The sequence below is a fragment of the Rattus norvegicus genome, chromosome 1, assembly GCF_021556685.1.
Source record: "Rattus norvegicus strain SHRSP/BbbUtx chromosome 1, alternate assembly SHRSP_T2T, whole genome shotgun sequence".
Classification (NCBI taxonomy): domain Eukaryota; kingdom Metazoa; phylum Chordata; class Mammalia; order Rodentia; family Muridae; genus Rattus; species Rattus norvegicus.
In genome coordinates this window covers 187,535,941-187,563,890 of record NC_141534.1, presented here as the reverse complement: position 1 = coordinate 187,563,890, position 27,950 = coordinate 187,535,941, and the positions used below count along the sequence as shown (strand labels likewise).

At 40.8% G+C, this 27,950-nt stretch overlaps 1 protein-coding gene across 5 annotated transcripts in view; it reads right to left on the bottom strand.

Annotated features, from left to right (window-relative positions):
* The window catches only part of Abca14 (ATP-binding cassette, subfamily A (ABC1), member 14), a 106,551-nt gene that overhangs the window by 45,791 nt on the left and 32,810 nt on the right, over nt 1-27,950 (bottom strand). For 4 of the 5 annotated variants that reach the window (NM_001432351.1, NM_001432350.1, NM_001432349.1 and 1 more), the window contains 10 exon segments: nt 728-1,025; nt 2,824-2,986; nt 4,124-4,222; nt 5,262-5,412; nt 10,204-10,414; nt 11,008-11,163; nt 11,354-11,508; nt 17,298-17,427; nt 21,512-21,643; nt 25,409-25,590. In NM_001432351.1, coding sequence (NP_001419280.1) covers nt 728-1,025; nt 2,824-2,986; nt 4,124-4,222; nt 5,262-5,412; nt 10,204-10,414; nt 11,008-11,163; nt 11,354-11,508; nt 17,298-17,427; nt 21,512-21,643; nt 25,409-25,590 — 1,677 coding nt within the window. 5 annotated transcript variants of the gene reach the window in all.

Below are 27,950 nucleotides of genomic sequence, written 5' to 3'. Positions count from 1 at the left end.
TACCACTTAGTGTTGAAATGCCATCCACTGATAGGTTTGTTGTTGAAAATAAAGTTTTAAAATCTACTATTACTGTGGAGTCATTTATTTTCTCCATCATCCTGTCTATGTTTAGCTTATGTATTCAGGAACTTGGATCTTTTGATGAAACATAGCTGCTCTCTCACTTTTGTGGATTGCATCTGGGCAGGGAAATAACCTCTAGCATTAGAAAAGCACGTGGCGCCCGGAAACCGGGAAAGGGAATAACACTTGAAATGTATATAAGAAATACTCAAGTTAATAAAAAAAAAAAAAGAAAGAAAAGCACGTGGCTTAAGGTCTTCCTTAGATATTCCCTTTTCCAGTTTCCTGATACGCACCTGCTTCTAAATGCCTTAACTTCCCTAAACACTTCATCTGTGCTCCTCATTACGGTGGATGACCCCCCAATTCAGAGTAAGCCCATTGCCAATAATAATAATAATAATAATAATAATAATAATAATAATAATATAATGGCCTTGAAGGATGATTCTTTTCAGACTAGCTGACTTTGTATAATTGATTACAAAATAAAAGAAGAGGGGGAAGAAAAGGAAAGGGAGAAGAGGAGAGGAGAGGAGAGGAGAGGAGAGGAGAGGAGAGGAGAGGAAGAGCTGAACATTCCAGCTGAGACCTTCCTTTCAAATTGCTGTAAGCAGGTCTTCGTCTGTAGGTACTATTTCTCTGCTTGTAAGAGACTTACCTTGCACTTCATGAACTTTTTGTTTTTTATCTTTCAACATGATCTCGAGATTTTTGGTGAGTTTCTGGGTCAAAGGAGGATCTCCAGAAACTGAGAAAGGGACAGTGGTCTCGCCGTACTGCTCCAAATCCATCACCCGGGCAGGCTCTTTGGGTACTGAGAAGCCTATTCCTTTTATCAGAACATACGTGAGACCCTGAAGTGCCAGCAACTGCAGCAGCAGCAGTTTCCAGTTGCGCCAAGAGAACATCACCCTTTTGATGAACATGGCCCGGAACTGCTGCATATAAAGAGGCCACTGCAAGAGGAGAGAAGACAGCAGTACAACGGTCACACACCTTGTTGGAAGCTGCGGGCACCTAACTTCAGTGTTACTAAAGTCCCCGAAGGAGACTCGCCATTGACCTGCTCATTATGCCCCTATGCAGAACGCCACATCCATTCTCCTGTATTAAATACCATCTTTCAACATTATAGTTCGCATCAAATTTCTACAGCCAGCTCTCAGTGCTCTCCACAGGATTACAGGATGTCAGGGAACAGAAGAATTTAGTTTAAAATTGCAACGAGCCCACTATATTTTCACATAACCTATTTGGAAGTGTGCATGAATATACAATTTTGTCTACTTTTTTCAAAGTTTGGGGGGCAGTTTGTAGTGGACCGTGGGCTTGTTCTTCAGTTAAATAATGAAACCCTTTGTTTTAAACACATATATCTTTAGAAAAGGGGACTGAGAGTCAAAGGAGAGTATATTAAGCATGTTGCAATTTTAAAATGCATTTATTTTATTCTCCCAACACTTTTACATCCCATGATTCAAAGTAGGAAAATATCCCTACTCAACCTGTATTCCTTTAATAAAAGAAACCACACTTGTGCTATCTTTAAGGTCAGAAATAAGGTCAATTTGGAGGGAAAGCCGTTCCCTCTCATTATACTCATGACAGGAAGTCCAGAGCTTCTGCTTGTAAGAGATCGGTTCTTACATATATTTCTAGAATGACAAAATAAGAAGTATTTTAACCCAGTGATCATCTTTTCTGGACTGACCCACCAGCTCTGACCTCACCCTCAAAGAAGAAAGGAGAGCAGGAGAGTGACAGAAATGCCCCATAGTTTGTCTTATGTTTACACTTGGGGAAGAAACTGGAAAGACAGAGTATGGAGAGGAGGTAACAAGGTAGGGCACCTCCTGTCTGACACAGGGCACACTTGAGTATGTTCAGCCCCCCCGAAATAGCCTCATCTGTATTAGCTCAGCCTGACCAAAGGCAACCATCTAGTAAGTTTATCTAGTGGGAAATCACAATTTTCACTCAAATTCTAGACACTCATATACAATACTCTGCTTCACAAGCTCCCTAGTCCCATGGGAAAGTGTAAGAAGTGTTTCTAAGAGACTTGGACAAATAAACCCATGGTCAAAGAGTTTCTGCTGCACACATGTGCAAAAATCTGTGCGGAAGATCAATGAGGACAACACAGATGTTAGCCGATGAGGTAGCAGCCCTAGGCTGAAGAAGGGATTCTGTGTCTCAGCCACACCTGGATTGACATGTGTGAGTTGTTATGGTAATCATTTGTGCCAGCACTCTTCTCCAGCTCGGAAGGAACTGACAGCTCTGAAAACAAAAATAAACCCCCCGAGGAAGAGCAAGTGTGAGAGTAAAATCTGGGCTGGCGTGATGACTTAGTGGATAAACATGGACACAGCAAAACCAGATAAACATGGACACAGCAAACGCAGATGACCTGAATTGGATCTCCAGAACCCACATGATGCGTGGAAGGAGAGAATTTACTCTTTAAGGTTGCTCTCTGATCTCCACATATAGATGTACATATGTATGTACACATACCACTTAATAAGAAAGTAAATGTAAGAAAGCAATTAAAATATACCCGTCTTTTTAACCCTCACCATTTCACAACCGAGTTAGAAAATTCAGTGAATTTCCTTACAAATGTTTCCCTGTGTGAATGGTCTTGTTCTAAGAACCTTGAAACTCTTCTGAATTAAGCTAATTAACTGAAGTGTCTTCTTTCACTCTCTCCAAATATGCTAGCATTATATTCTAGGGAAAGGTGCTCACCCCGGCATTGAATGAAGAATCAGAATATCTTCCTGAGTAACCTGATCGTTCAAAATTTCTGGGCACATTCATATTCTCGTTGTTTTCACTTGTGCTTGGGTTCACTGTAGAAGCTGATTGAGCAATCTCAGTGTTCAACTTCAAATCTGCCAGATTACTGACCCTACATACACACATGCACATAGAGACAGAGAGATATGATTGTTATATATATATATATATATATATATATATGTTTAAAAGTAACTTTTAATGCCGATATTAGTTCCCAGCAATCTCAGTGTTCAACTTCAAATTTGCCAGATTTACTGACTCTACACACACACACACACACACACACACACACACGCATGCATTCACTCACTCACACATGCACAGAGAGTCAGAGATGATTGTTTTATATATGCTATAAATATGTTAAAATAACTTTTAATGACAATATTCGTTCTCTAACTCCTGCCCTTTAAATTCTTCATGCACAGAGACCTTTTGATGGGTTTTATGTGAAACTAATGACAGGAAATATGCTGTGGGTGTGGGTGTGGGGAAACTGAATCCCAACAGTCAAGACATTGCCCAGTATGCCTGAGGCCTGGAGGTTTGATCCCCAGTACCACAAACTTTCTGGTGCTCTAGATTGAATGCAAGACTTTGTTGTGTGTAAGAAAAGTGCTTACCCACTAACCTACAGCCCCAGCCCTGAGACCAAAATCAACTAACATGAATTAGGTTCCAAGACAATGTAACTCTTGTTTTTAGGATAAAATGGTTATTAGATGTCCTACATTTTACAAAATTATAGTGGTAATTGCAATTTTATTTTATAGTGTTTCTAACTCTATAGAAATCAAATATGTTTTTCTAAATTTTCTACACTAAATAAGTAGACAGATTACTTTACAAAGCAAATGAATACGTGGTTAATTTGTCCTCCTTGGTTCATGGCTCTGTGTGGGAATATGTGTGTGTGAATATAAAGGAAAGATGCTATACAGAAAAACAGGAGCCACAGTGTAAGAAGATGCTATGGGCTTTGGGGGCAATGTGGTGCTTTAGAAGCTGCCCCCATGTGAGATGATGAACAAGAAGAGTTGAAAGAACCAAGAGAGGACGCTGGAAGTCGGAGCACACTCAAGGTCACCTGACATCGTTGAGGGGCTCAGGCTTCCATTTCGAATGCTCCACGGTTGCTGCTTGCCTCTGTATGGCCTGAGATAGAACGAGAGCTGCTTTCAAAGTGAAGTGCAGCTGTGGGGAGTTGGGAGGGTTTCTCTGACCTGATTTGTGCATTATTACTCACTTGAAGAAAACCTCGTCCATGGTAGTCATGGAGACACCAAAGCCAGAGATGCCGAGCTCTTCTTGTCTTTCTTCTAGGTCTGTGAAAAGTTCTGCAAACCTGAAAGACAGTGGAGATAGTATCTGCACAAACATACATGTGTTTATCTGTTCTCGGCTGATTCCCTTGAGCAGTGCAATTCATGTGTCATGGAAATTCTTGTGATATGGCGATTTCCACAGTCCCTTATGAATCACCAATATGGGGCACCAGAAAGAAGATACACCAAGTTGCCACAGCAAACTGCTTCCTGGTTTTCTAATAAAATCATTGTCAACTTTCTGATTATATTGGCTTTCTGTTTTCCCTGCCAGTTTAGATTTAATTTACTTACTACATTCTGTAGCTCCTGTGAGAGAAACACAAGCAAACAGGATAAATCCTTAAAAACTAAAAAGAAGTATAAGACACCCAAAGCAGAAAAAGGAAAAAAAGTCACAGAAGTTAGAGACTGGGTGGAAACTGTTCATCCCCAAACCAGAGAAGTCTTGAGCTTGAGCAATCTTGAGCACATGGTGGTGATGGAGTATAAATTCCCAGTTAGTAGGAACACTAAACATCACTGATTCCTAGCACAGAATGGCTCTATAAATCTTATATATTATGTACTTCTAGTTTTCTCTGCAAAATTAGTATATGAGGTAATGTATTTATTAATTACTTGATCACTCTGCAACAAGCACCTATCTATTAAGGCATCACAATATATATATATATATATATATATATATATATGTATATATATATATGTAGAGAGAACATATTAGTGTATATATATATTAGTAGTAGAGAGAACATTTAAAATTCTTTTTATGCAACAAAATAATCCAATTGTCTCTACTCACCAAGAAGAAATAAAATGTATCAAAATGTATCAATATAGTGCCCTGTCCTATCAACAATCAATGCCAGTTTTCAATATACTAATGTGAAGACCTTATAGGCACAACCTCTGTGACATCCTTCAGCACAATTACTGAAATCTTAGAAAGCAAATGCTCTGACTAGGGTGTCTCAAAAGGCAAGTGGCAAGGATCTGTTTGCTAAGCCTGAAGGAACCTGGACAGGTCACCATTGTGTAGCATGTCTGGATCCTTGCCTGTGTGTGTGCTCCTTGGGCAGGATGAATGACAGCTCAGCTGCAACATTGGTCTCCATCTCGGCAGTTGGTATGTAGTTCTTAATCAGCTGGGAGATTTTTCCATCGTCACTGTCAGGAGTCTTCACTATGACTAGGTGGTACCCCACTCCTGAAAAGATCCATCAAGAAGGTCAGATGAAGCCACTCACTATTCTCAGCTAAAGCTTAATCCCCACTGATCAGCTCTATTAGCTGCATGCGATAAGGCATTTCCATGTTCTGTAATAAAAAGACACACATGCGTATTGCATTGTCAAACAGACACACAGCTCACTAAGAACTTAGCATCCAGAACTGTTAATGCTTAGCTTGTTCTGTGTGATCCCCTGTTCCCAGGCTCCAACCCTCCTGGTGGAGTACAAGGTTGAAACCAAAAGGAACTAACTAACTCACATGGCCCAGACCCACATATCTAGAGAGGGGAAAGAAGAGGAGGGTCTGGTGATAAGGGAAGCAGTGATATCCTGAGTCCACTTGACCAGGAATGGCAAGGCAGCTCAGGACTGACTGTCGTCATGCCCCAGGCCACCCCTTCAGTGTAACCTGACAGCCAGAGGTAAGATGTTAGACAGATTTTGAGGCTATTTAACCTGCCATGTTCTCAGATGGTCATTCACGGAATAAATCAAGGTTTACAAGATTTAAATCCCGGCAGTGATCATTGACTTCTGCAAGTGACAGGTAGCAGTGGGCTCTGATATTCTGGTTACACACAGAGAATAGGGTGTAGCGTGTATGATGTGCTAGAAGTCACTTGCTTACAAGTCTAAGGAAGAGAGAGAGAGAGAGAGTGTGTGTGTGTGTGTGTGTATGTGTGTGTGTGTGTGTGTGTGTGTTGTATAAGATTGAACCCATGACCATGAGCACGTGAGGCAAATTATCTTCCACTGAGCTTCAATCCCCAACTTTTAAGGACTGTATTTCAATAGCTGTCACCTACTGCTATCAGAGTCCAGAGTGAAGAGCAATAGAAGTTACAGGTCAAATTTGAGGAACTACAGAAGATATTCTCTGTAAATACTCTCCTGCTAAAATGGCAAGCAGTAGCTTAGAGAACAAAGATATACATTATTTGATGATTTAATGCACACTAACTGAGGACCTATTATAAGCCAGGCATGATTTAGATCCTAAGGATGATTTGAGCTAGGCCAAACATGTAAAAACTCTAGTGGCCTGTATCTCTTTGAAGAAAATATAGCTGACTTTGACTAGTTAGAAAAATGTGTGGTGTGTTAAACAATATAAGTCCAAAGGGGAGAAACATTGTTTATGGATGGGCAATCCAAAATGATGTGTCAAGGAAGTCATTAAACTTGAGCCAGGATCAGCAAGGGTGATGGAGAAAGCCACAGTGGAATGTGTCTGAATGAATGAAGCAGGCATTAGGGCTTATTCTGGATTTTGCAAGTTAAGAAAATTATCCATAGTTGAAAAAAAAGTCATTGGAGTACAGTGGAAATGTCTCCTGCATAGCTGTCCCTGGCTGTGAGAACAGAAGGCAAAACTCAGGTCCTAAAGCAGAAGTGACACCAGGAGATGCTACAGCCTAGTCATCCAATCTTACCACATTAGACATCATTTTGACAACTTTTGCAGATAAGGAAACTGAGCCCTAACACACCAAGTGACTCAGTAATTGGTAAATGTTGAGAGCCTGCCCTGCTTAGTCTGCCTACACAGTGCTCAACAAAGAAAAGTTTTGTTTAAATTTTCTTCAAATTTGACAGATGGTCATTCAGTTTCCCTCTTCCCTAAGATTGGAATCTTTTAAAAATCCAAATTTTTTTTGCACAGAGACTAGACAACTCTGAATCATCACATTATAAATTTACATCATAAAACAAAATGCAATGCCATTTGGACACCTAAAGAGCTGACTGAAAACAGTGGGACTCATGTGCTACCCTCACCAGGAGATCCAGATAGTAACATACAAGCATTCCTCTTCATGAACACATGGCAATGCATATGAAATGCTGACACATGCCATATGCTAATCGTCTCAACACGATGACTGAGTTTTAATACCTTTATCTTGATTGCTCCACTCAAGTATGCCTCTAGTTTGCCAAAATGTTTAAATTCAATCTTCCCAATTTATCCAGGTTTTTTTTTGGAGGGGGGGTGTGGTGCTGGATGTGGACCCCCATGCCTTGACCTCTTAGTTCTAACATTTAGCTCCTTTAGCTGGATTGCTGCAACATCCTCTGCTAGGGACTCTGAATTCTGTGACGTGATGGGCATCAGATCAAACCATTGTTCTTGCAATTCCCTTCCATTTTCAACATGTGTTTCAAACTTAATTTGTCATTATCCAAACAGAAAGAATCCTTTCTGATTCAGGCTTACCTTTATGTTGTTGAGCATGGGGAAGACAATTTTTGTTTTCATATTTTCCTTTTATTATGTATTGTTTTACTGTCTTAAAAACTTATTTCCCATTGCTCTGTGTGTGTGTGTGTGTGTGTGTGTGTGTGTGTGAGAGAGAGAGAGAGAGAGAGAGAGAGAGAGAGATGTGTGCATGTATGTATGTGTGTTCTTATGTGTGCAAGTGCATATGTCCATATGTGTGTGTGTGTGTGTACATGGGGATATATATATATATATATATGTGTGTGTGTGTGTGTGTGTGTGTGTGTGTGTGTGTGTGTGTGTGTGTGTTGATGTAAGACAGAGGTTGATGCTGGGTGCCTTCCTTGAGCACTATCTTCCTTATATATTTAAGCAGCATATCTGTCTTGAGCCCAGAGCTCAGAGACTTGGCTTGTCTAGCTATCCAGTTAGCAGGGGGATTCCCAGTATTGACCTCCCAGCAGCTGGGATTACAAGTGGGCCACCATGCCCACCCAGTATTAAGACACTGCATGGGATCCAAACTCAGTCCTGACACATACATGACTTCACCTCTGAGCATGTTCCTAGCCCTCATTGCCCTTGTGAGCTTCTTTTTAAACTGAAAACCCTTTCAATAGTCAATATATTCAGATAATAATTGTGTATGGCCAATTGATTTACTATGGACCATTGGTTTCTATTTACTAATCATTAGTGCAAAGGCAGCCAATGATATTATCTACCTTACTTCTGACATTCAGAAGCTTACTATTAAAACCCACATTCCTCTTTGGAGAGGGAAAAAGAAGAGGTGGTCTATCCCCATCAAGGTTAATGAGCCAACGTTAAGTACAGAAAAGTGCAGGCTTGGATGTTAGATGCACCCAAGTCCAAATCTCTTCCAATTACTTTTTGGATTTCTCATTATGAAATGTGAGCTCTCTGAAATGTGAAGGGAGAACTTTGCAAGTACCATTAAATAATGTGTATCAAGGGTGAGATCTAACATCTCACCCATGGGAGAACCAGTAAAAGTGAGCTGAATGAATCCAAATACTGTTATGACACCATCTTTAGCTACATTCATTGATCTGTATCTTCCAAGTTTGTGTCTCTTACTAGTTTGAGACAGATAATTTCAACATCAATAACAAGTAATTCACCTGAGCTCACATTTTATATTAGTCTTTGCTGCTTGCAGTGCTAAGAGTTAAATATAAGAGTTAAAAATATGGATACCAGGCAAGCGCTCTACTGATGAACTGGAAGACTCTTCACTTCGTCGTTGTTTGGTTTTTGTTGTTGTTGTGTGAAGGGTCAAACACAGGACCTTATGCATGACAAGCAAGTGCTCTGCCATTGAACTACATCTCTAACCCTGCTTTATGTGTTAAATTGCACTGAATTAAGTTTGTGTGAGTGTGGGTGTGTGGGGATGCGTAGGAAGGTGTGGGGGTGGTTTTGTGTGCACATATGGAGATGCTGCAGATGTCTTTCTCAATTGCATCTCCTTTTTTGTTTTGTTTTGTTTTTTTGACACAGGATCTCTCTTTGAACCTGGAAGTTCTAATCCCAAATTTGTCTAGACCAGCTGCTTACAAAGGCACAGGGATCCCATTGTCTCTGCCCCCCATCACTGCAGTTACCGGTGCAAACCACCATGCTCTGCTTTTTACACCGTTGCTGAGGATCCTAATTCAGATCTTCATGCTTGCACCGCAAGCCCTCTACCCACTGAACCATTTCCCCTGGCCCCTCTTTATACTTTTGGAGACATTCCCCTAAGTTATCCAGGCTTGATTTGAATTCATTTTGTAGCCCCGGCAGTCCTTCCACTCACCATCCTCCTGCCTCAGCCACTGGAATTGCTAGAATTACAGGCCTGTGTCTCTAGGCCTGAAAATAGATTAGTCTTAACTAAGCAACAGATTACACACTCGCTGAAGTCAAGACCATTTGTTTCTACTTTTGTTTGCTTCTGTCTTGCCCAATGAGTTCTGAGTGACCAGATGCAGCATTTGAGGAACTGTGTGTGAAAATCATCTAGAAAAAAGTTAACTCATCCAGTGGGAATTTGATACTGATGTTCAAACAAGAAAACAAAGTCAGATAGACATCAGTGTGGCCATTGATTTTCTTCCCTATAAACATCCACTAAACTATGTATTAAGTTTGTGTTCCTATGACAAGTTATTGGTTATCATCAGCCATGTGGAAGAAATAAATATGATGTTCATGTTCATTGGGTCAATAAGGAACATTTTCCAAGTCAGAATACACTCACTGGGTCAGAATGGGAGAAAAAACTGTCTAAATTATAGCCAGAAGTTATAACCAAAATACTTCAGATGTAATGCAATAGAACATGGGAAGGTCTGTGCAGAGAAAACAGAAAAGAATGAAAATGGTGTTAGAATAATACTTTTTGAGACAAGGTCTCACTATGTAGACCTGGAAAGTTCACCATTCCCACTATTTCAAGACTACCACACACGAAAGTTATAGGCAAGTGCCACCAAGCTAAAAAACAAAGAATCAAATAGATAGATATAGAGAGAGACACCATATAGTTTCTTCAGGAAAAGCGAAGAGCCGCAGCACTTCAGGACCCCCATGACCAGGATGGCAATCCGGTCCCCCAGCACATCAGCCTCATCCATATGGTGTGTGGTCAGTAAGATGGTACGGTCCTTTTTATAATGCTGAAGCAGGTCCCAGATGGCCCTCCTTGAGACTGGATCCATGCCAGATGTTGGCTCATCAAGTATCACCACCTGGAGACAAAAGTAAGTAACAAAGGGTCTATTTTCTTCATGTTTGCTACATGCGGGATAACCTACTACACATAGGAGATTTATTTAAGCAAAATTACAGACTCTACACCACCCTGGGACAAACAACTGCTAAATCCTTAACTGTTAAAAACTTATGGCTACATTATGTCAGGGGAGTCTCTCTCTTTACCATTTGGGAGAGTTTTACCAGTTTTTGTGTTTGAATCTGGAGGAGTAAAGACCCAATTTATTTTTATCTTATTTCTTACTATGTGTGTACACACATATGTGGATGTCAGGAATTGATGTCCAGTGTCTTCCTCAGTCATTCCTCTGTATGTCTTAGCTTTTGAGACAGGGTCTCACACTGAGCCCAGAACTCATCGATGAGTAGGACTGACTAGACAGCAAGCTCTAGGGATCAGTCTCTCTCTAAGTCACCTTTGGTTTAACATTTTAGGTACCCACAACCATGCCTGGCACTTTTACCTGGGTCCTGGGGATTTTCATGAAGCCAGGTCTCCATGTGCCCCATGGATACTTTACCGCAGAAGCATCCAGCCCCACAAGAACCCGTTTTAACTGTTAGGTACCTTAGTGTCCCCTATTAGAGCTATAATGATTGAGAGCTTGCGCTTCATTCCTCCGCTCAGATCCTTTGACATGGTATTACTTTTCTGCAGCAGGCCAAAAGAGGTGAGCATTCTGTGGATTTCTCTAGGTCGGTTCGTCGAAGATATTCCTTTTATCTAAACAAAAGAGCCAGAGTTTATGCAGTGCCCTCAACCCTGTGCTTAGAACATTAGGGCTTTAACAGAGCTGCATGCATATGCTCGCCCTTCTCGTTGCTTCCAATGTGAACTTTGGATGCAGTTAAGGCTGTAGGTCCTTGTACATGCTGCCCGGAGGGTGTGAAGAGTACAGAAAGGGAGTGCTCACCACACAGTAGAAATAAAGGTGTTCTGACACCGTCAGCAGTGGGAACAACAGGTCATCCTGGGGACACAAGCCCAAGCTTTTCCTAACTTGAACCATGTCAGATGAGATGTCGTATCCACTAATATAGACCTTTCCTTTGGTAGGAAGATACAAACCTACAATCAAGCAAAGACAAGGCAGATCTTAGCTTCAGCAAAGACACGTGGCAGCGAGCTGCTCACTGGGAGCCTTATGCAAAGGCAAAAGTGCCATTCGCAGGGATACCTAGTGCCAGTGTTCATGATCTCATGGTGATGGCGAGAAAAGTGACCTTTCATTTTTGTCTAATGTTATATCTTTATTGAAAGTATTTTGGTCTTGAAATTTAAATATAATTACAGCATTTTCCCCTTTCCTCCCACTAACCCCTCCCATGTACCCCCTTTTGCTCTCAAAATTGTAGCCTCTTTTAAATATATGTTTATACATATCCAAAATATATAAATGCAACCTTCTCAGTCCATCTGATGCTACTTGTACATGTGTGATTTCAGGTATTATATAGCCAATTAGGAATTTGGCATTCCTTGCCTGTTGGTCTTTGTCTATAGTTAGGCTCCTTCCGTATTATAATATCTACTGGTATCCTCCTTATTTGGGTCTTCTTTAGAGATTGGGTCTTCATGTTGAGGTTTCCTGGGTGTAGCTTCCCTTTTATTTCTAGGTGACACCCTAGAGCAGACTTTGTGTATGTCTGGCTCTTACAATCCTTCCACACGCTCTTCCTGAATACTTCCTGAGCCTTGGGTGCAGGTGTTGTGTTGTAGATTTATCCACTGGACTAGACACCACAAACTTACTTATTTTCTGCATTTTGGTCAGTTATAATTTTCTGGAATGTTCTCTATTGCAACAAGAAGTTTCTTTGATAAGAGAAGAGGCCTACATGTATCTGTGGTTAGAAGAATAAATATTTTGAATATAGTTAGGGATTATGATGCTTAGGTAAAGCAGTAGCTGTACGCTCTCCTCCAAGATCCATGACCCCACTCACCCTAGGTATGTTTTCCTTCTTGTTGAGCAGGTCTTCAGTCCAACTAGGGAGCTGTTGGTGTGTGCAACTACTGCACACTTAGAGTTATCTTGTGCTATTCATCGCTGTGCTTCATATGTGTCACAGCTGGATAGGATGTTGATTGTGTCCCCCTTTAGAAGGTTGCAAGGAACCTCCTGGTACCATAAAAGCTAGCCCTCAGGTAGGGGGCTTTTAGGAAAGATCCAGTTCTGATCATCAGAATCCTGTGTCTGAAGTGCACGGAGTCATCAAGAATAGAGGTAAACTCTAGAAGGAAGACCTATGGAGACAGCTTATGTTTTAGGAGTTTCTTAGATTTCCCAAGGCCAGAGCTTGAAAGGGTGTTTCTCATGTCTCGTGTTGGGGTTTCTGTTACATAGCCTACGGCTCTTGTGGGGAGCACTGTCAGCCCAAATAGGAAATTTTCATTTAAAATATATATGTACACATATATACTTGCATTTATTATATTAATTTTAGGTAAATTATATTATAAGTATATCATATTCTTATAAAGAATATATTATAAAGAAATGATATATTATAAAGAAATAATATAACTTATGGGGTTTATTTCAGAGACCCTTACTGTTTTGTAACCCTCTCTTACACTCTCCTTCTGTATTGATCTCCTTCTCACCTCTATAATTAAAGTTCCCTGCCTTTTATTTCCATTTTTCTTGTCACATCAGTTGTACACTAATATTCTTCTCTCTGTTGCCACCCATAGTCCCTTTTGCTTTCTTGGTACCTGCAGTTACTCCTGGGTTGTTGGCTATCCAACCCCAGCAGCTGGCCCACAGGAAGGATTTCCCTGTGGTGGACTCCCTTTGGAAACTTTGTAAACCCTCAATGCATGCAAATGGCCAGGCATACATGAGGAGCTCCAGCAGCCAGGCCATAAAGGCTAAAACAGCTGTGACTGCCAGGTCCAAGGCCAGGCCCCACCCCCAAGAGTTCCCTAATGGTCCTAAGGTGTAGTTTTTCTCCTTGTGTTGGAGTTTTCCATCTATTATCCTTTGTAGGGCTGGATTTGTAGAGATATATTGTGTCAATTTGGTTTTGTCATGGAATATCTTGGTTTCTCCATCTATGTTAATAGAGTTTTGCTGGATACAGTAGCTTGGGCTGGCATTTGTGTACTCTTAGGGTCTGTATGACATCTGTCCAGGATCTTCTGGCTTTCATAGTCTCTGGTGAGAAGTCTGGTGTAATTCTGATAGGTCTGCCTTTATTATTACTTGACCTTTTCCCCTTACTGCTTTTAATATTCTTTCTTTTGTGCATTTGGTGTTTTGACTACTATGTGATGGGAGCAATTTCTCTTCTGGTCCAATCTATTTGGAGTTCTGTAGGCTTCTTGTATGTTTATAGGCATCTCTTTCTTTAGGTTAGGGAAGTTTTCTTCTATAATTTTGTTGAATATATTTACTGGCTCTTTAAGTTGGGAGTCTTCACTTTCTTCTATACCTATTATCCTTAGGCTTGATCTTCTCATTGTGTCCTGCATTTCCTGTATGTTTGGGGCTAGGAGCTTTTTACATTTTACATTATCTTTGACAGTTGTGTCAATGTTTTCTATGGTATCTTCTACCCCTGAGATTCTCTCTTCTCTCTTACATTCTGTTGGTGATGCTTGTATCTACAACTTCTTGTCTCTTCCTTAGGTTTTCTATCTCCAGAGTTGTCTCCCTTTGTGTTTTCTTTATTGTTTCTATTTCCATTTTAAAATCCTGTACAGTTTTGTTCAATTCCTTCTCCTGTTTGGTTGTGTTTTCCTGTAATTCTTTCAGGGATTTTTGTGCTTCCTCTTTAAGAGCTTCTACTTGTTTAATTGTGTTTTTCTGCATTTCTTTAAGGGAGTTCTTTATGTCCTTCTTGAATCCTAAGTGTTGTTGACTGGTTTTAATAGTCATTCCTAGCCCCAAGTTAGGGGAGTGGTCAGGCCCTGCCCTTCAAGAAAAAAAACTATATGCAAACTACTATGAAGATGCTTTCTTAGTGGGCAATAAGACACCAGGTCTTCTTATTCCTATCTAACTAACCTAGTTACCACTAATCCATTTCCCATTCATACCCTTCCATTTCCCATTCATACCCTTCCATTTCCTATTCATACCCTTCCATTTCCCATTCATACCCTCCCCATTTCCCATTCATACCCTTCCATTTCCCATTCAGACCCTTCCACTTTCCATTCATGCCTTACCATTTCCCATTCATACTCTCCCCATTTCCCATTCACACCCTTCAATTTCTCATTCAGACCCTCCCATTTCCCATTCAGACCCTCCCATTTCCCATTCAGACCCTTCCATTTCCCATTCAGACCCTTCCATTTCCCATTCTCTCCCGTTTCTCTCCAGACTCATGTAGTCACAACTCTCAACATCTATGATGTTTTCTATTCTACATGTGAATTGCACTGTGTAGAACTCATCTGTGCTTCACTTGATTTTTTTTCCATTCCTGTTCACATTGTTGAAAATGACAGACTTTCTTTTTATGGCTAAATGATATTCAATTATGTATATGTATGACATTTCCCTCGTCTATTCATCAACTGATACCCACCTGAGTGTCTTCCTTTCTTGGCTATCTCCTTCAAAGTTATCACCCTATAATCAATCACAGAGTGAGTCTGATAATACTAGCCTTCCCTTACAAGAAATTTGACAAGGTTTCCTTTGGAGTAAAATGAAAGGACATGTGACAGTAATTCAAATGCACACACAAATGGCCACAGATTTGTCATTTCATCTATATAAAATGGGTCAGTTAGTCAAGTCCACAGGACCTGAAATCAAACTGGTGATGGTCGGTGGCTAAAGAGACGGGACATTAAGCAGAAAATGATGGCTAAGCTTAGAGGTTTCTTTCAGGACAGCACAGCACTTAAGCAAAATCAAGGCAACTGCTACCAATTGATTTATACCAAATTTCCCTTAAAAATATTAACATTTAGAAAACTTAGCAGGGGCTAGAGAGATGTTAGTAGTTAAGATCATTGGTTGCTCTTCCAGAGGTCCCAGTTTCAATTCCCAGCACCTATATACGGTGACTCCCAACCATCTATACCCCAGTTCCTAGGGTTCTGGTACCCTCTTCTGGCCTCCATGGGTACTGCATGCAGGCAAAATTATCCATATGTACAGAAAAATTAACAGAGCATGACCCTTGCTTCAAACGACTTAGGTCTAATGCTAAAAGCAAATGATTGAACAATGGTGACATGCCATCAATATGTTCTGCATGCATGTGTTCACCATTCTGTGGGGAACTGTTCTAGTCACTTGGGCCATATTAATTACCAAACACAGGTTGGAATTAATAATTGTCAAGGAGGAACTGTGGGAGGCTACCCTGAAGCTGGGCACCCTCTTCTGCTCTGCCTCACCCTTAGAGGGTTCTTGTCACTGATGTGTTTAAGGACATTTGAAAAATCCCTGACATATAAAGCAACAGTCACAGGTTCTGGGACAAGGGTATGTCTTTGGCGACAGCTGCCATACACGTGTAACATGTGGAGTGTGTTCCCAGAAGGCAGATACAGGCGAGTTCCGTGAGTGGTAGGATATACACTAGTGTCAAGCACAATGGTGATTCCTTTACAGTCATGTGATGCTTGTTGTGGAGGAATGCCTTTAAGAAGAGGTTTTTAAACTGAGGTTTAGAGGAAATTCAACAGCATTCAATCTGCATCTCTCATTGTCTTGGAAGTGAGCCCTACTCATCCGGCAGGCATGCCATGAGGATTTCAGCCCTGACCCCCAGATGTCACATGACACTGTCACGTTCTTTCTGCCATTTCTCACTGTTTCTCCTCTCTGTCCATGTAACAGTCTCTATCCTCTTGCTTCCAAGCCCTGTATGTCCTTATAAGGCACATCACTCTTTCTGTTTATGTTTTTTTTCTTTTAATCTTTTCTCAGACTTAGATTTCATTCCCACTTCCCCATCCCCCTCAGTAGGAACGGCTGCCAGGGTAGAACTCTTCCTTTGAGCCCTGCCTGTTTCTCAAGCCACTCTATGAGGCTCTGTCTACCAGCAACCATGACATTCCTGGAGATTGGGGCTTTGGGCCTCTTTGTTCACTTTTGGTCTTTATCCCAATACTTTGCATGGTAACAGCCTATATTGATAGAATAAACAAAGTTATTGGTTCATGTGAAATGTAGGTCAGAATGAATTAAAAGTGGAATTCTTAGGCTGCTGAGACGGTTTGGTGGGCAAAGGCACTGGTTGCCACACCTAGCAGCCTGAGTTCAGTCACCAGCCCCACAGGGAGGAAAGGGAGCCACCCGGCACAAATGCCCCTCTCCAAACACACAAAACAAAGAAATAAAAATGGGGTTTACAAAAGTGGATTATTTGAGAAATTAGAAAACTTTTTTAGTATAATTCTTAGTATAATTTCCCATCCTAAGAGGTAGTTGGTTACACAGATAAATACAGATGTCAAAAAATAGCAAATAACTAAAATTTAAACATTATGAAGTATTCTTATCAAAAAATCTAAATTACATAGTGAAAAGAATATTTAATGTATAGAACCAACTTTGAATATTTTTAAATGGGTATATAGAAAGTATAGTAAAGTGTTGGGATGGTAGAATGTAGGTTATACATAGAGGGATATTTGCTAAAAGTTCTTTTCTGTTTAGCTCTGTGTTTGAAATATTCTCAACAAATTACTATGTGTTCATAGTACACATTCTCACTGACAGTAGTACACACTGAGCAAATTACAATGGTTTCCTGTGGTGTGGAGGGACTAAAAGGAGCTAAAACAATGTTGGGAGAAGCCAATACAAAATGATCACAGAGGTGTCAGCAAAAGCCCCATGCTTGGTCCACAGAACCGGCCCCAGTGTGACCCTGTATACACACCTGTGAGAATGGACAAGGTGGTGGTTTTTCCTGCCCCATTATGTCCAAGGAGAACAGTTATCTGCCCCTCATACAAGTTCAAAGACAAGTCTTTTACTGCCATCAGGGTACTGTTTTTTAAGGTGAATTCCTGTCAAAAGAGAAACAAGTACTAATTTGATTACTGTCACCTGTAAACAAGGATTCATTAACTATTCAGAGTTGAAGAGAAGTGTCATTGATCTCAAGGCTGGAGAAGAAAAACAAAACAAAATAAAACAATGCCTACAGTTAGTCATAGGGATTGTTTCAGGACAGGGTACAAATTTCCTCCTGAACAATCTCATGTTTTTTTTCTGCTCCAATCTTGAAACTGCTTAAACACCAATCTGCCCCAGTCAGTCAGTCTCTGTCAGTCAGACACAGTCAGTGAGACCTGATCAGACAGACATGACCAGTCAGACAGTCACTTAGACAGTCAGCCCATCAATCAGACACAGCCAATCAGACAGCCAATCAGACAGCCAATCAGATAGCCAGTTAGACATAGTCAGACACAGTCAGTCAGTCAGTCAGTCAGTCATTCAGCCCCAGTCAGACAGCCAGTCAGACAGTCAATCAGACACAGCCAGTCAGCCCCAGCCAGTCAGCCCCAGTCAGTCAGCCCCAGTCAGTCAGACCCAGCTATCCCGTCAGTCTTTCTTCCGCATCTCAGAATGAACTGCTGAAAATCCCATGGCAGACTCCACTCAATACACCAAAAGGACCTCTCTCCTGTGCTCTTATCTGCATGAGCCACACAACTCTCCATCTACCCACATGTTCCAAAATTTGTGACTGAAGGGTCTCTTGTCATTTTCTAATTCGTACACTAAAAACTCATTAGTTACCAATCACTGCTAATCAACTCATTTGCTTATTTAATTAACAAGAATTATTGAGCACTTATGCAGCATGCGTTGTAGAACATGTTTTGATTGCAGTCATGAAGAAGGCATACCTGGTACTTAATACAGCACAAAAATTGTAACAGGAGAACAGGAAAACAGGAGTGCATATGTGCAGAGGAATGACTTCAAGCTTGTACTAAACCTTAGCCAAAGAATGCACCAGTGGAACACATAAAGAGCCTAGAACAATGTATGTGTAAATGTAGTCAGTATGTTTCACAAGGAAGAAAGGCAGTTTGCCGTCTGGGCAGCATTCTGAGCACGTATCACTTGTAAGCTAGACATCTAACAATGGGCACCATGTTGCCAAAGGAATTACAAAGACTAGTTAGAAACACCTTTCTCCCCCTATGTCTGAAAGAGAAAGTGCTTTGAACAAGAGGGTAAAATGCATCTGTTATTGCAGTGACCATCTCTGAATAGTAGATTCTGAATTTAAGTGTCTTTGGCTGCCTAGATCTAAACTTTTTTTCTGAGTTTGTGAACTGCTATTTCCTTTTGGTAAGTGGTATTTTAAGATTCAATAAAAATCCAAATGTGGTATTAGTCCAATTCATAAATTCATTTTAATAGCCATATTGGGAAGTTGTTCACACACTGTAAGTAAGCCTATTTAAAGAGTATAATTTGGTGGGTTGCGGTTCATTCATGGTTTTACAGCTATCTGCATGTCCCACAAGTATGTCTTTCTTTCTTTGTCCTAACTTGGAGACACAGATTGCCTTGGCTGCTCTGTGACCCGGCTAACTCAAGCAGCTCCAGACCTTCAGCTGAAGGACCCTAGGCAATTTCGCCAGCCTCACACCCACTACCTCAGGTCAACAGTAGGCCAAGTACCAGCTTCCCACCTTGGGTCAAGGCTAGGCCAAGTTCCATTCTCTACCCACAGTTCTCCTGAGGAGCAGGAACATTCTTGAAAAACGGCAAAATGCACTGATAGCCACCTGAGTCTCTGGTCCCAGATAGAGTTCGAACGTGTGTCATATGCTTGCTAGGCAATAGATTCAACGGTCAATATGCTTAGCAATAAGTTTAAATTGTTACCTTGCTGATGTAACCTGTACCTCTAAAAAGTATAAAAACTGCCTGTTATAGCCATTCAGGGTCGCCTTCTAGTCACTTGCCATGAGGGACTGATTGAGGGGCAACCCCGACGAGCCAGAAAAACAAACCTCTTGTGTTTGCATAGAACTCCGTTCTCATGTCTCACTTTGGGGGGGGAGGGGGGTTCTCCCAGTAGTTGTGTAAGGCTTGAGACTTACACAACAATACCAGGCACTCATTCGCAGTTTTTCACCAAACATTTACAAGTGAACTGTTGCTAGCCACTAGACATCAACTCCTGCCCTGAACCAAGTTCCTTAAAGCCCTGACCTTTTTGCTGTTATCGTAGACATACTTAAGTAAAGCATCCATTCTCCCTCCCTCCCTCCCTCCCTCCCTCCCTTCCTCCCTCCCTCCCTACCTCCCTTCCTCCCTCTCTCCTTCCCTCTTTCCCTCCCTCCTTTCCTCCCTTCAAGGGGAACCTTCCCTGTCTAGGAGACTATCTCACAGCAGGCATTCTGCTCCTCTGGCTGTTAGCCTTGCTACCCCCTTTTTCATGCTCCCCGGGCTTCCTGTGAAAGGTGTAAGGGTTGCATTGCAGCCATAGCAGTTGGGGCTGGTCCCATGGCTCATAGCCTTTAATCTGCCAAGGATATTTATTGCTTTTCTCCCTAGACAACTTTCCCAGCAGCTTCTGATACTATGAGAGCTAGTCCTGGGGAGGAGGAGGATTCCAGGTCTGTTACAAAGTAATCTCTCCCAGGCCAATGTCCAACATAGGTGGTATTTCAGCAATGGGACCTGACTTTGAAGTCCTGGGAGGGAAGCAAGGGCAACAGGAATTATATTATTTTATTTGTCAGCCATCCTGGGTTTTCTAATTAGCCACCTTTTACTCTGCTTAACTAATCCCCACTGTGGTGATAAGAACACTCTGACTTCATTTTGTGCTGAGATGTGTCAGAGGCTGATGACGTCATTTTAAAAGCACACCACACGTCTTTACTTTCTTGCTGAATCAGTGTGGTTATCAGGTCCTACAAATTAACTATAGACTTCAGTTGCTTATGTCCTTACTGACTGGTCTAGTTCTATGCTCATGTTCTTAGTGTTTTCCTGCTTTTTTTGTGCTTTTAAAATTATTTTTAACATACTAATCACTATTTTTAAATCTGTGAATACCAGTTCTAACATCTATATCATGTTCCTAATGAAGCTTGTCTATCGTATGTGTTTACTGTTGGTTAATGGTCACTATTTTGTGCTTCTTCACATGTCTACAGAGAAGCCTTTGGATCCGCTGAGCGCTCATGACACTCTGTGCAACTTTAGGGAGAGGTATGGCAAGAAATGAACCACTGTAACATCAGAGACGTGTGCCAGGATGATTCTGCAGGAAGGTAAAACTGGAGAGACGAGAGACAACAGAACAAGGGCAGAGCACACTTCCTTCGATATAGCACTGTCATATTAAGATGACAGTTGATGTCAGTAAATATCCAAAGCAATCCAAATGCAAAGGCTGTTTGATGCCTGTACAATACGATCAAAGTAGAATGTAGGGATAACTGGTAAAAGGAGCCCCAGAACCAGTCCTCCACTGGCCCTTAACCCAGACACACAGTAGACATTATGAAAAGGATTCAATTGCCACAAATTATTAAATTAAGCATTCAAATTAAGTTAGATAGCTCCTTGGGAGGTTAGGGAATACAAGCAGGTATAAGTTTCCCAATAAAAAGAAAAAAATACACTGTGGAAGATCCAGAAAAGAATAAATGCCTAACAATATCTCAAAGAGTTCAAAGCAGCCTAGCCTTTAACCTGTAAAACAAATCTTAGTGCTATTTTTTTTTACAATGACAAATTCCGTCTTGACTCTGCCTCTTATCACATAGGGCAGTCAGCACTATTATCTACACAAAGGTAGATCATATTCTGAAGGATGGCGAGAAATAACACAGAGAGGTGGTGGTGTTTTTTTAATATGCAGCCCAAGTGAGCCTCAACCTCATGATTTGTCTGCCTCAGCCTCCCAAGGGCTGAGATGACAGGCTTGGCTGCCATGCCCAGACAACAGATGGACTTTTATTTTCTTGTATACACCTCAGTTGCACCTTACTTACTTTATCTTTTAATTAGCGTAGATGTGGAGTTGTGGCCATGACAAACATCTAACCTCCACACTAGACTGTCTCTTCATCCTACCGAGGAATGGAAACCTGGTGAATAAATAAATACCTTGTACAGATGCTGAATCTGGATGCCAGCCTCTAAGTCAACAGGTTCGGGCTCCATAAAATCACTTGGAGGTAAATCACTGACTTGGCTCTCTTCCCTGCTTAAGGCTGGCTCTCCAAACCAGTAGGTTTTCTAAATGACAACAATCAAGAAGTAATGAGAGTGATAATGATAATAATAATAGTCATTGTAGTAGTAATGATAATGACAATAATAATAGAAAGTTAAGTGCTCTACTATGTCTAAGATGTCTGGCCATTTCACTCTGTCTCGCAGTTACAATGGATGACTTGCTGGGTCGTCACTTGTGGTGAGTATAAAGGGAAGCAAATTGTCTGTAATATGAATTTCTGAAACTATGTTCACAGAACACACATTCTGCTTCAAGCTCAGCTCTGCGAGATGAAAATCAGTGAAGCCCCTCAGAAGGTCAGAGCGAGAAGCACTGCCTCACTCCCAGTCAGATCTTTCTTGCAGGGTTGCTCTACACATTGTGGCTATCCTTGTACTTTTCAGTGAATCTGTAAAGACAAATCCTTTTCATAAACATTTTAAACCACTTGGCTTATGCTTTTTAACCAAATGTTCCTTTCCACTCATGTGATACAAGCAATGAAAGGCAAGTCTGTGGTGTCTTGGTAGTTTGGTACTAAGTACAGTATACTGTGTGGGCTCTGTCTTCTTTGCCATTTAAATATTTGTAGAGGAAAGCCTGCTCCACACTTAATTATATATTTGACAAAGTTATTAAGTTTCGATCCTTCGAAAAATATAGTATCATCCCAATGGAGATAGACAATGCATTTGGCAAAATTCAGAGTATATTCATTATAAAGAACCTTCAGAAAATAAAGTATGGCAAGAATTTACTCATCATACTCAAATCTATCTTACAAGCCCACAACCAACATCATCTCAAGTGGGGAAGGCTGAAAGCATTTCTTTTAATATCTGGGACAAGAGTGTTCATGTGTCCACCATCTTTATTTAATGCAGTGGTGAAAGTCTTAGCCAGGGCAGTTAAGAACAATAAATGAAGCACACACAGACAGTAAAGGAGGAAGTCAGGTGATTTCACTTTGCAGGTAATAACTGATAAATTCAGAGAACTTCACCAGTCAACCTACAGAAGTGAATAGATTTTTTTAATGTACTAAAAACACACTAGTTGAAATGGAAATCAAGAAAATGGTCCCACTGACAACAGCAATGGCCGCAAAATTGTCTAGGGGTAAATGTAATCAAATAAATTACTTCTATAACAAAAATTACAAAATTCTGAAGAAATTAAGTGGGATGCTAAAAAGTAAGGGTTGCTGGTTATTAGCCTACATTTATGGTCAAAGAGAGATCCTGCCTCAAAGGAGTGATGTACAGAGTGGTAGAACAGGACACATGGCATCCTCCACTGGACTACATACACCTTCACACAAGTTATGGGTTCTAATACATGTATGTGCATGCACATGCACATACAAACACAATCTAACTGCAAAATCAACATATCTGGTCCTCCGCTGTAAAGCTGTGGTATCTAACTCTCCGTGTACACCACTGGAATGACACATACACCACTGGAATGACACACACACCACTGGAATGACACACACACCACTGGAATGACACACACACCACTGGAATGACACATACACCACTGGAATGACAACACATACACCACTGGAATGACAACACATACACCACTGGAATGACACATACACCACTGGAATGACACATACACCACTGGAATGACACACACACCACTGGAATGAAACATACACCACTGGAATGACACACACACCACTGGAATGACACACACACCACTGGAATGACAACACATACACCACTGGAATGACACATACACCACTGGAATGACAACACATACACCACTGGAATGACACATACACCACTGGAATGACACATACACCACTGGAATGACACACACACCACTGGAATGACACATACACCACTGGAATGACACATACACCACTGGAATGACACATACACCACTGGAATGACACACACACCACTGGAATGACACATACACCACTGGAATGACACACACACCACTGGAATGACACACACACCACTGGAATGACACACACACCACTGGAATGACACATACACCACTGGAATGACAACACATACACCACTGGAATGACACATACACCACTGGAATAACACATACACCACTGGAATGACACATACACCACTGGAATGACACATACACCACTGGAATGACAACACATACACCACTGGAATGACACATACACCACTGGAATGACAACACATACACCACTGGAATGACACATACACCACTGGAATGACAACACATACACCACTGGAATGACACATACACCACTGGAATGACAACACATACACCACTGGAATGACACATACACCACTGGAATGACAACACATACACCACTGGAATAACACATATAGCACCACTACAAAAGCTACAAATCAAAGTCACGAGGGTATATTCTCTCTTCCTCTCTCTCTCTCTCTGTCTCTCTGTCTCTCTGTCTCTCTCTCTCTCTCTCTCTCACACACACACACACACACACACACACACACACACACCTACTAGCATAAAACAAACATAAAACGTGCTGCTGAGTGTGAAGCAAAAGAATTCTCATGAACTACTGCGGAGAATTTAAATTAGCACGTCCATTATGGAAAACAGCACAGCAGACGTTCCCCAGGAGAACATAAAATAGAAACAGCAACCCCACAACTAGGCATACACCCAACTGTGCTCTCATGTTTGTAGCAACACTGTTCTCAGTAGCCAAGACATAGATTTGATGGGTAAATAGCTATAGAAATGAAATGGAATATGGTTGACCATAAAAGGAGACTGTGCCATTTGTTTACCTGGGCGTGAATGCCTGGAAGATACAATGTAAGCAAAATAACCCAAATACAGAAAGGCATACACCTCATGCATGTGCGGAAGCAAAAAAAAACTGATTTCTTGGAAATACAGAATAATTTATAGTCACTGCAGGCTGAGATGTGGGAAATGTAAAGGGAATAAATAAAGTAAACTTAGAGGGAATATAACCTGTGGTTCTATAGTGTGGCAGGGTGAATATAATTTACAGTGATCTGTGACTGTATCTTCTAAGGGGCTAAAAGGGAGAAATTCAAAGTTTCTCAACTTGAAATGCAAATGGTAATTAACCTGATTTGATAAACTATTCATTATACGTGTGTATTAAATTTTATACTAGTTTCCATAAATATGCATGGTCATACTTTAAGAAAAAAACTAAAAATAGGCCTGGGCATAATTTTTCCTCTTCCCACTAGGGTCCATAGACATTATTAGTGTGCATTCATTCAAGTGGGATCTTCTTGCAGAAAATCACTTCATTCTATACATACCTATGGCAAACAGTGGCCTTCCTGCAAAAAGGATGAGGCATTGTGGTTAATCTTCACTGGCTGCTTAATTGCCTTGAGATTTGCCAAGGTAGTCAATAAACCACATTGCTGGCTATGTTTTTGTGGGTTTTTATACAGAGGAATAACTGGGGAGGGAGCAAGGTTGACAGCGGGCAGCAACATTCGGTAGCCCAGGCATTGATGGACTAAAGGTGAAGAGGGCAGGATCCCACCAGCACAGACGTCCTGGCTCTCCTTCCTGATTTCTATGAGACGAGCAGTTTTGTTCTGCCTTGCCTCGGCTCAAAGTGATGTGGCTATGGGAATGTGGACTGAAGCATCCATGAAGCTTCATGAGAGTTGCTCTTCTCAGGTATTTGTTACGAACAGGAAGTCTGATACCACGGTCCCCACAGAAAGGCTGTAATCCTGCTTACCCTTTGCAAACTAGATACCAAAGGATTTGGGGTCGGGGTTCTAAATGTCAGGCATGCAGGTGCTCACCTGCAGGAAAAAGTTCCAGGGCTTGGGCACACCATACTTCCCTGGAAAGACAGCGTCTACATACCAGGCCACAAGGCCGTACAGAAAAGCACTAAATAAAAACATTCCTATTATGTGGGCCAAGGTTAAGTCATCGTCAGGGTTTACTTTTGTAGCAAAGTTGTACCACTGAGCACCATGCCCTGAAACAAAATGGGAGACAGTTACTTCAGATGTCAAACAATGGCTGATGTAAACAGGTAGAAGGCATATAGGTCCTTGTGCCTACAGATACACTCAAGGAAGACCAGGAATGTTAAACATGGAGTGTCATCTCCTCAAAGGAAAAGAAGTACAACTTGTTTTCTACCCATAAGTCTGGAATGGATATAACTAATAGCATGGAACCCTCTGTGCTATTTCTATAGTCAGGCCACACTGAACTTTATCTTGAGCCTGTTCACCTTAGTCAATCTATAGCACTATCCTCCCCAGAGCTGTATAACAAGCACTGTTTCTCTTGAGCCTGCTTTCTCACTTAATCTCTAGAACCTATCCTGGAATATAGAAGATGTCACTTATATTTTATAAGAGCTTTGATATCATCATATCTTAAGCTTTGTTGTGAACACAGAATTGAGTTATCACCAGGATTCCCCTCCCCAAATTTGCTGTGCTTAAATATGCCTAAAACAAACTACCCAGGGCCAGACTTTCAAAGTTTGAACCAACTCTGGCCAATCAATCTTGTCAAACTGTACTTCCTTCTTGCCTCTAGCATTTTGACATTGTTGTGTTTGTAGAGAACCCCACCATACCCAGCTTGTTAAGATTAAATAAGGAGGAAATGGTACAAGCATTCTGAAGACATGTGCTGTCTATTTGTTATGTGATGACACTCTTACATTTAAATTTTCCAGGAGGAAAAGGAAGTAAGAAAATAATGGAAGAAGACTTTTAGCTAAGCCCAACTAAAAATTACAGTGGCATTAAACTATCACAAAATCATAGATTCATTAAAGCAAATAACCCAGGTGTGAGGCAGCAATAACTCAGTTCTCTAAGGCAAATTCTCATGACTACGACCAACAATACATATAAAATATATTCATCAGTAAGAAGTAGTAAGGTGCAACTTCTGTTCTCCAGGTTAGCATGTAGGGAATTGGAAGTTACTACTGTGTCTAAACAAGTAAAATCAGCTGCACTGATGAACACAAGCAAAACTAAAACAAAAGACAGTGCACCCCTTAAAGTCCATAACTACCAATAGGTTCCAAAGAGATCAAAGTGTGCTACATCCCAGGTAAAGAATTCAACAGAATAATTTTTAAAGAGTCTAATTAATCCAGATAAAGAACCTAAATAAATTAAGGAGGATTAATTCAGGATACAAATGAGAAATTTAGTAAAGACTCAGATTTTGGAAAAAAGTCAAAGAGAAATCTTTAAAATAATAAGCTCAGTAAATCAAGTGTAAAAGCCGCAACAACTGAGAACAGTTAGAAGGAAGAACGAATACCACATTCCTGAAAAAAAAAACCAATGACAACAAAACACAAGATTATTAAGACTTCATTAGATGATCAAATGTCTGTCTGGTGAGCATTCCTAAGGGTGAGGAACCACAGACTGAGGGTGCAGGAGACCTAGTCAATGAAGTAATACACCAAAGCACTCAAATGTTGAACACATAGGGAATAGAAAACAGTGCAAAAAAAGTAAATTACCCCAGAGTAACCGCTCTGAAACATTTTATGGTTAAATATTTTTTATAATCTAGAACAAAGGAAGGATTTTAAAACCTACAAGATAGAAGCACTAAGTAACACACAGAGATAAACTGACTTGAGCCAGAGTAGACTCTTATAGGAAACACTAGAGGTGGGAAGGAATGTATGATGGAGTTATGCAAAAAGTAACAGCAATCCCATGCAGAGGTATGTATACAAAGGCAGAGAGACCATGAGGAAGAGGAGGAAGGAGGAAAAAGATGTCATGGGGTAGGAGGATCATGAGCACATGTCCATGAGGGCCAGCCAGTTGGAGTAGAATCAGTCCAAGCAAAACATAGCAAGTGATACCTCAAGATTATTGGCACAGGGAGGCAGACAAAATAGCACAGAGGGCCAACATCTGCCCGGCTCCAATGCTTTAATGCTTATTATAAATATAAAGCCTTATACTTGGGAACTAAATGATCTATGTTAGGGTAGAAAATCCCAAAGAATGTTTACTACAACAGGTCAGTAATAGGCTAATTTACCAAAATGAAACAAGGAGATCACAAAAAAAGAACCACATATATTTCTCCAGTGATAGATTAAAACACAAAATCAATCATAAATGAAGAACAGTGCCAACAAACAAAGAATGAAAGCACAATGCCACTTACTGGCATTCTAAGTAAAACTAAACACTTAAGCAAATTCTTCTGTATACCATAATCCTACTCAAATTTTTCTCAACTGGATAAACTCATCTTAGAAAAAGCTATGATTAGTCAGTAATGAAATATTGACATCTTTCAGTGTGAAAGGTATCTGCTGTCCATTATTCCCCA